At 38.5% G+C, this 10,118-nt stretch overlaps 1 protein-coding gene across 6 annotated transcripts in view; it reads right to left on the bottom strand.

Moving 5' to 3' along the window:
• Positions 1-1,612: 1,612 nt before the first annotated feature.
• Positions 1,613-10,118, bottom strand: part of si:ch211-161h7.5 (uncharacterized) — an 89,946-nt gene continuing 81,440 nt past the window's right edge. For 5 of the 6 annotated variants that reach the window (XM_049758467.2, XM_068649401.1, XM_068649402.1 and 2 more), the window contains 4 exons: positions 3,708-3,852; positions 3,488-3,636; positions 3,265-3,404; positions 1,613-1,812 (listed from right to left, as the gene is read on the bottom strand). In XM_049758467.2, coding sequence (XP_049614424.1) covers positions 1,661-1,812; positions 3,265-3,404; positions 3,488-3,636; positions 3,708-3,852 — 586 coding nt within the window. In that variant the 3' untranslated portion in view covers positions 1,613-1,660. Of the gene's footprint in view, positions 1,813-1,859; positions 2,832-3,264; positions 3,405-3,487; positions 3,637-3,707; positions 3,853-10,118 lie in introns of those variants that run through there. The other variant, XM_068649403.1, reaches the window with a different exon arrangement.

Below are 10,118 nucleotides of genomic sequence, written 5' to 3'. Positions count from 1 at the left end.
TATCCCAGGGTGACAAGACAGAGTTCACAACGCACAAACAAGTAAACAACACAGGAAAAATAAAACAAGAAGTCAACATCAATGAACAATAAGAGTGATAGCACGCTAGCCGCTCCCGATGCACAGCAGAGTCCGGAAAGATGACAGTCAACCAGGCCACTCTGAACACGAGCACACAGCAGGCACGCACTGTCCGGTTCGTGGATCCTATCAGGCGAACGCAACCCATCTTGTCACCCCGCGAACGAACGTACGCCAGGAGAATGGAAGGCACGGCTGGGCGAGCTGGGTCGGCCGCAAGCCTGGCCCGACGTCTCCGCGCTGGCCCCTCTTCTCTTTTTGTTTACATTCACTGAAGCTAAACGCATACAACTTGAGACGTCATGAGACGTCACTTCCAGCTGGCGGCTCGATGCAGTCAAACTCGTCTGCGCGGCAAATTTAAATTATATTCTTCAGAGCAACAGCTTCCTTTTCGTTGTTTCGATCGTCAATTCATATTTATAAGCCCATAAACTAACTAAAACCGATTTATACATATACCGGTGTCTCTGGGCCTTTAACTGTGCACGCCCAGCCTTTCCAATCTTCGCGTCCCCTCTTTGACGTCAGTTCCCACTCAACTGGCTGCGCTTTCACAAACAATAATAATGAACAGACATTAAAATACTAAATAAGTTTGTCGTTATTACACAATGCTTATTTGCGCATAATAATTTGGCGATAAAGCTTCTTTTTAAAACTGTTTGGGTGTGGTGAGTGCTGTATTTGGCTCTTGCTGATAACACTGTCACTTTCACATTGACGATTAAGACAAACGAATTAACTGGATGTCGTATTAATTATCCAACTGGGGCTTTATTCCATGCCATTTCAGCAGCTAACAAATTGTTATGTCACTTTGGTAGAGAGAAAAAAATGATTGATCACTGTAGGTCAGCGCACCAGTTGCACACTGACATACTCATGAATCACCACTTGCCTTCACTTGCGCCCTCCGTCTCATCACTCGTGTGATCATTAAATCATTTGTCGATCACATACTGCCCAATATCTCGGACTGGTAACCCTTTGCCTCATTGCCATTATTTCTTGCTGTTCATACGAATAGCGGCAGTCATGTTTTCCTCAAGACATTAGCTAACATCGGACTCACCCGCTAGTTTCTACTGCTCATGACCGCTACATCACATTACATCACCAGAGCTACTGTTATTATTTTTTCTGTAGCATTCAATATTTTGACCTTAATGCAGCATTGTTGACCATGAGGGATTAGTATTGTCTTTCTTTACCTTTCACCAAAAAATGCACTTTTAAAAGTTTGTGCCATGCATATTCTTTTTTTCCTGATAAATATACACATACAAGAAATGTGGAATGTTGGAATATGATGGCTTCAACACCTTTATTGTCTGTGGATATTGTTATCAGCAGGCAGGAACTGTAAAAGATTCAGAAGTTAGTCCTAGAGAGATCAACCAGGGATATTAACAGATACTGTCAGATAATGGAATCATCGTTTTGTGTAAATTTTTAACTCCGTATCATCATTTACATCATAACATCATTTGTACATGAGGCCAACTGTGTGTAAAAAAACAACAACAGATAGCAGTGGCAAATTTTATTTAAAAAAATACATAACATGAGAAGGAATTCATCTCAATGCCCTTTTTTGCTGCTGGTTAATCTCCATTGGCTCCATGGATTCAAGGCTGATGCCATTGTATAGTGGCTGCTTGCAGTGGCGCCAAATCACCAGGACAAGGCGGATGATGTATAGCAACACCGCTGCTGCTAGCAGCACAACTACAAGTAGGAGGAATACAGGTCATCATACCTCAGAATCATAAATTTAAATGTTTTAGCACATGCTCATATAATAATAATAATAATAATAAAGCTGCGAGGAGCTATAAAGGGCACCCGCATTCCTGGCAACGTTGGGGTACTGGCACATTGGGATGCTGGCTCATCTGAATTTGAATTTTGTGAAAATACATCAGAAAGTACATTAAATTAAAAATATTGGATAAAATATTACCTTTAATAAAGGACAAAAATGTGGCAAAATGGAAATAAAAAATGGCCGAATTCCTGTTGAGTTCCAGAGAAATTTTATAGTTCGGGTTGTTGCATATACACCTAATTTGGATAGATTTTGGTGAAACTGTCAACCGGGAGTGTTTTGTTCAAACTGTGTAAAAGGCACGAAAATGCAATTTTTTCAGCTCACACAATAAACTCATAAAATAATGATTATTTCCCTAAGTGTGTAAGTTTTGTATGTTTTCTCAAATGTTTAGACCATCAAAATCAAAGTAGTTTTCCTTGCAAACACCGTGTTGCCACGGCAACAGTGTTGGCCAAAATGAAAAGCTTTGCTTGCATTTTGTATCTTGAACATCTCTAGTTGATGCAAAATAAAACATTTTGCTTTTCTTTGTCTTGTTATTTAATGTGTGACCTCTATAGAGGCTAAAAATGCAGCCCAATTTTAAAGCATATTCTAAATGGCTGACTGACATTTTTAGATCCAGTAAATGGCTCCAAGAGACCTTAGGCTGTTAGGTAAACAGTGCCACCAATTATTCATAGATCTAGGTGAAACGTACAACCAGCGCTGCTTAGTTGAAATTTTGTCATGGGACACTGTCGTGTCTGTCGTGGTGAAGGAGCTGAGCTGAAAGGCAAAGCTCTCTATTTACCAGTTGGTCTCCATTTTTACCCTCACCTATGGTCACGAGCTGTGGGTCATGACGGACAGAACGAGATGTCCAGATACAAGCAGCCATAATGCATTTCCTCCGCAGGGTCCAGGCTCTCACCTAGAGAGAAGCTCAGTCATCCATGAGGGCATTTGGTTAGGATGCCTCCTGGACTTCTCCCTGGTGAGGTGTTCGGGGCATGTCCTGGGAGGTAGGCCCTGGGTACAACCCAGGACATGCTGAAGAGACTATGTCTCTCTGCTTGCTTGGGAACGCCTTGGGATCTCTCAGGTAGAGCTGGCCCACCATGCATATTTTTGCAATGTGGGATTAAACCGGAGTACCCAGTGGAAACCCACGGAGGCACGGAGATAACATGCAAACCCTACATCGGAAAGCCGAAGCCTAAATCAAATCATGCACCTCTGAAGTGTGAGATGGACACAGTGCGCCACCATTCCAGAAATGTACATATTACAGCGTTTTTTCCCCCAAGATGGGCACGTAACGCTTAATAAATGTAATGCTGAGTAATTGTGAAACACTGTCTTACCAATGAAGATGCCACTACGGCTTGGGGATTCAGCAATGTAGTTTTTATCAAGATTTCCTGCCAGCGCCCAGATAACAACTGGGTAGTCAATGAGGACGTAGCGCATGTGCTTGTCAAGGAATACATTCTGCAGGAAAAACCTAAAAGAATTTTTAAAATCCTTTTTGAAGAATATAAAGAAAAAAGACATAGTATGTGGTGTGTTTGTGTATATCATACATACCAAGCAAGTAGCATGAAAGTCAAAATACAATAGCACACTGTGGCAGCATTTGTGGGAGACACATTTGCTGTATAGGTCAGCACAATGGCCAAGTTGATGAGCGTGGCAATGGTTGTCCATACTGTGTAGATCATCACACCATTTTGAACCTGGAGTCATATCAGAATGTCACATTTAGTGATTTACCTTAATGAATGGGATCGATGTAGGTTCCACGAACCAGTATGCGAATGAGCAACAGGTCCACTTTGTGGTATTCCTTGAGCCAGGCTCCATAAACGTGAAGACCATGACAGGCAAAAGATATCATGCCATAGTTTGTGCCAGCAACCAGAATTAGGAATACAAGCGCGGCAATCATCCACCTTTTGGAAATGTGTCAAAAACATGTAATCAGAACCAATGTTCAATTCTAATGTCAAACATTCAATACTTCACTAAAATGCTTTGATTCGCAAATGAATGTAAGTGACATTCTGCTCTTAACATGTTGTTGATCCACTCTTCGCAGCTATAAAAGCTTCAACTGTTCTGGAAAGGCTTTCCACAAAGTTTAGGAGTATGTAATACATATGACTATTTTAACATTCTTCCAGAAGGGTGTTTGTGAGGTCACACACTGATGTTGAACTGATGTTGGACAAGAAGGCCAGCTTTAAGTCTGATCCAAATCAGACAAAATATGTGCTTTTTGGTTGAGGTCAGAATTTAGTGCAGGATAGTCAAATTCAGCCACACAAAACTCTTATTCATGTCTTTATGTACCCCACTTTGTGCACAGTCTGATTGGAACATGAACAGAGTATCCCAAAACTTTCTGACAAAGTTCTTTTCATTGGAACTAATAGGAACTAACAATTTTGGAAAATGCCATGCTCTCTATATTATGGAAAATTCAATGATCTTAATTTTGTGGGAACAATTCAATGCACAATACAAGATCCTTAAATATATGGATGGATAGATGAATAAATGAACTTGACTGACCTGCACAGACTCTTGATCTCAACCCAAAAGAAAACCTCTGGGATTAATTATAGCACATATTGAGACCCAGGTCCCCACATCAGTGTAACCTCACTAATAAATTTAAGGACAAATGGTCAAAAATTCCCTTAACATGACTTAGCTATTGTGGAAAGCAACTTTGTGGAAGGCCAAAGCTGAAGCTGTTTTTTGCAAAAATGGACCAACACTGTAAACCCCATGGATTAAGAATTGTTGTCACTTCGATTCATATGTAGCAAAGGTTAGGTAATAATGGAAATGTATGTTACAAAGTGAAGTTACATAAATACGTTGTACCTTTTGACTCAACACTTATGACTGGTTAGGAGTTGTACTAAACTGGAAAAAGTATGTGCAACTTGCTGGAAACACATGAAGTTACAAGATGTGTTGGATAACACTTGCCGTATATAAGCAATATAACCCGTTTGCTGTGTTTCAAATGCAGACTAAAGTAATTTGGATAATTCAATAATTGATTGACCTTTGATAGAGGTCACATACTAAAAAATATCACTTTGAGTTTGTTGCACCTTAAAAAATAAATTGATTTGTTGCGCCCTCTACAAATTTCACCAAGGTCCACCAAAAATTGGAGACATACAGCCCAATACCTACAAAAAGTCTCTGGGGCTCTACTCTAAACTCAACAAGAAGTCGCCCATTTTCTGTTTCCTATGCGATTCTGCCTCACTTTTGGCCTTTTATTGAGGTCATTTTTTTTTTTCAAAGTATCTTTTACTCTCATGTAGTTCATTTAAAAAAAAATCTAACAAAAAAACTCCTATAAAAAGACTCTTGGAACTATAATCCAACAGAAAGTCAGTTTTTTTAAATTTACTTTGAAATTTAACATAGCTTTGATTTTAAAAGCTGCGGTAACATGATCTCATCCTGTCAATGTTTCGCACATTTGATAACAGTCCAGGCTTGAAGACATCCATGCACTTATTTTTTATTATAGTGATTGCACCCCCTGCTGGCTACAGGCAATAAGTATTTTGTTCTTTAATGTATTTATGCGGGTTATCCATCCATCCATCCATCCATCCATCCATCCATCCATCCATCCATCCATCCATCCATCCATCCATCCATCCATCCATCCATCCATCCATTTTCTATACCGCTTGTCCCCATGGGGGTCGGGCGTGCCGGAGCCTATCCCAGCAGTCATCGGGCAGTAGGCGGGGGTCACCCTGAACTGGTTGCCATCACACAGAGACGAACAATCATCGCACTCACACCCACGGGCAATTCGGAGTGCTCAATCGGCCTACCAACCATGTTTTTGGGATGTGGGAGGAAACCCACGCGGGCGCGGGGAGAACATTCAAACTCACCAGTGGTGGAATTGAACCCGCACCCTCCTAACTGTGAGGCGGACGTGCTAATCAGTGCCGAGCCGATGCAGGTTGACACGATCGACTTAATGTTTTCTAGGAAGAGTGTTTTGGTTTTCATGACGCTAAAACACTAAGCTTGTGAGGTTTTGCGAAATGCTGTTGCCCTGACAATGATTTGCCCAGGAAACCATTGTTAAGTTTTTGGATCTAAACATATATGAACACTCATGAAACTTTGTATACACATCAGGGCTGAAAATTTCATAAATTTTTCCTCTCAAACTTTGAACGTGGAGGAGTTCAAGAAGATCTTTTTGTCACTTTTGTCACTTTTTTTTGCCACAGACGATCCATTCCTGTGCAGTTTTTTGTTGTAACTTTGTTGCCACAGACGGTCCATTCCTGTGCAGTTTCTGTTGTTAATTTGTTGCCACAGACGAACCATCCCTGTGCTGTTTAGTGAAAGGAAATACAAGAAAACGTTACCGATCTAAGTAGATCGCGAACACGCACGTTTGTTAGGAGACTGCTAACAGCTGATTTACCGGGGAACAGCTGATTGAGCTGTCAAAGAGATAGCTGCGACCAATGTGAGCAATATGGGGCTGAAAAAAAAACCTAACCATGTCCACGGAGGAGGTCGAGGACATAAAAAGGTCACTTGACTTCCTTTCGGAAGAAGTTTCTGCTGTAAGGATGCAGCAGAAAAACATCTTGGCACTGGTGGAAGAGGTAAAGACGCTCAATGCTGAGAAGGACAAGCGGCTTGCCTACCTTGAAAGTTGGGTAGCGGACATTGAGCAATATACAAGAATAAATGACATTGTCATCACGGGAATAGCAATTAAACCTATATCTTATGCAAGGGCAGTGACGGCAGGTAACGATGGCTGTGAGCAACATGCAAGCTCAGCCGAGCAACAGGTAGCTGAGTTCCTGCAAACTAAAGGAATAACTATGGACTCCAACCAGGTTGAAGCATGTCATCCACTACCCAGAAGAAACAGTAATTACAAGCCAGCAGTCATTGTGAAATGTGTCAACAGGAAGCACAAAGTTGCACTTCTAAAGCAGGGTAAATTACTCAAAGGCACAGACATCTACATCAATGAACTTTTGACAAAGACCAATGCGGATATTGCAAAGAAAGCACGTCACTTGAGAAGAATGAAAAAAATACAGAGTACATGGACCAGAAATTGCAAGATATGTACATCAAGCTTAGTGGATCACCAGAAGAGGCCAAGATACTGATGGTTAGGAGTATTGAGGAACTGGAAAACTCGAATAAGTATCCTCAATAGAAAATCAACTGGAGTGGACTTGGAACTGAATGGAGGTAACAACACAAAACACAAACATAATGCTCAGGGACACTACTCAACCTACATCAAGCAACAATGGACATGTAACACAGTGGATACAAGAACATGAACAACTCCAACTAACGTTTGATTACAGTGAAAGCAGTACTCTGGACATAGATCAGGACATCGACCCAGACAATAATTTTTTCTCCACCACAAACAACACATGTTATTATTACAGCAATGATCAGTACAATATGGACATCTTAACAAAAGATAATCTATCTATTATCCATTTCAATAGCCGGAGTCTATATAAAAATTTTAGTAGCATTCGGGATTACTTAAACACATTCAAACAGCCATTTAATATAATAACTATTTCTGAGACCTGGATTACGACTGAGAAGGGAATGCACTTTGAGATGGAAGGCTATGAATTCATACATAATAACAGACAGAGTAAAGGTGGGGGTGGTGTTGCAATCTATGTTGATTTGAATATGAAATCAAGATTGTAGAGGCTATGACACAGGTGGTGGAGAATCTTCTTGAATGTCTCACGATACAGATTTTTGTTGAAAAGAAAAAAGACATTATTATAAGATGTGTCTATAGAGCTCCTGGTTCTAGCATTGAGACATTCACAGAATGGATAGAAAGTGTGATTATGCAAAAAGGCAACAAAAATATTTTTATTTGCGGGGATTATAACATTGATCTATTAAATCCAAATAAGCAACAAAATATTGATGATTTTTTAAATTTAATGCATAGCCTGAGTCTCTTTCCTACAATCACTAGACCCACGAGAGTAACATCACAGTGCTACTCTGATAGATAACATATTCACCAATATAATAGAAAACAGGACAACAAACGGGTTATTAATTACTGATATTACTGACCACCTTCCAGTGTTCACAGTATATGACAATAATTTCAAATCTGAAATTGGGGTCTATAAACAACAAAGAAGAATTAGGACAGATGAGATGATTGCTGCTGTAAAACATGAATTAATGGAACAGAACTGGGATGCAATATATAAAGAAAAAGATGTAAATAATGCATACCATAAATTGATGACTATATTCACTTCATTATATGATAAGCATTGTCCAATCAAGAATATAATAAAAAAACTAAATATAAGAACAGTCCATGGTTGACGAAAGGCTTAAGAAATGTCTGTAAAAAGAAAAATGTACTCTATAGGAACTTCATAAAACAGAGAACAGAAGGCGCTGAAGATAAATATAAGAGATATAAGAATAAATTAACCAATATTATAAGATTAAGTAAGAAAGAATATTATAAGCATAAATTAGAGGATAACAAAAATAGTATTAAGGGGATATGGACTCTCCTAAACCACATTATTAGAGAAGGTACCGAACAACACAAATTACCTAAATATTTTGTTATAAATGATACTGAAAATTATAATATGGAAGAAGTGGCAAACAGTTTTAATCAGTTCTTTGTAAATGTTAGGCCTCAAATAGCAAAAAACATACCGATTTCAGCGCCAGATGTAGGCAACAGAGATAAATTAATAGAAAGGAATCCTCACTCAATGTTTTTGAAGGCAGTTGATGAAAATGAAATCATTAACATTGTAAAACAATGCAAAAATAAAACATCTACTGACTGCAATGGGATTGATATGATGTTAGTTAAGCAAATCATTGAGGGGATTTCAAAGCCACTTGTGTACATCTGTAACTTGTCATTTTTAACTGATACATTCCCAAAGAAGATGAAAATTGCTAAAGTGATTCCTCTTTATAAAACTGGGAGCAAACACAACTTTACAAACTTACAGACCTATCTCAATCTTGCCACAACTCTCAAAAATATTGGAAAAGCTTTTCAACAGTAGAATGGATGGATTTTTGGAAAAAACATAAATTATTTGCAGAGAACCAATATGGTTTTAGAGTAAACAGATCAACAGCACAGGCATTAATGGAATCAACCGAGGAAATCACAGATGAAATAGATAAACGACATGCAGTAGGAGTTTTCATTGACCTCAAAAAAGCTTTTGACACAATTAATCATAATATACTATTCAATAAATTAGAAAAATATGGGATAAGGGGATTAGTATTAGACTGGATAAAGGATTATCTGCGAGAACGGCAACAGTATGTAAAGTTGGGTAATCACTGCTCTGGATATTTGGACATAGCTTGTGGTGTTCCACAAGGGTCAGTTTTAGGCCCTAAATTATTTATTTTGTATTGACATGTGCAAAGTCTCTAAAGAACTAAAACTCGTCAATTTTGCAGATGACACAAATATCTTTTGTTCAGGTGATAACATTCCAAGTGGAATCAGTGTTGAATGAGGAAATGAAAAAAAAAAAGTGGTTCCACTGGAACAAATTATCATTAAATGTAAGTAAGACCAAGTTTATGGTATTTGGCAAAGCGAACATAAAGATACGAATAGAAATAGATGGGACTGAAATTGAAAGAGTGCAGGAAAACTAATTTCTTGGGGTTATAATAGATGGGAGGGAGGTTATAAGTTAAGGGGGAATCACAACTTCAAAATCTTAAACATGAGAACAACCTTAAAAAGTTTCTGTATCACTATAACGAGGGTCAAACTATGGAACAATCTAAGTGAGGAACTCAAGCAAAGTCCAAATATCCAATAGTTTAAAAGAATGTACAAAAATATGTTGTTTAGCGGGTACAAAGGCTAAAAGTGCCAAAGGGCTACACACAAGTAAAAATGAAACAGAAAAATAAGTGTGAAAGAGTGTCTACTTATGTTCTGTTGTAGAATTACAGTATATGTTGAATCATTGGTTTAATGGCTAAAGTGAGAAAGGGGTAGGAATCTAAAAAGCTATGATTCCTCCTACTCCTTTTCGAGCATTCTTTATTGATTTATTTACTTATGTATTTTTATTATTTATTTATTTATTTATTCTGTTTGTTGGTTTATTTTTGT

This window comes from Syngnathus scovelli, chromosome 21 (genome assembly GCF_024217435.2).
Source record: "Syngnathus scovelli strain Florida chromosome 21, RoL_Ssco_1.2, whole genome shotgun sequence".
Lineage (NCBI taxonomy): Eukaryota > Metazoa > Chordata > Actinopteri > Syngnathiformes > Syngnathidae > Syngnathus > Syngnathus scovelli.
Note: the sequence above shows the minus strand (reverse complement) of the source record. Positions and strands in the feature narration are given on the sequence as shown.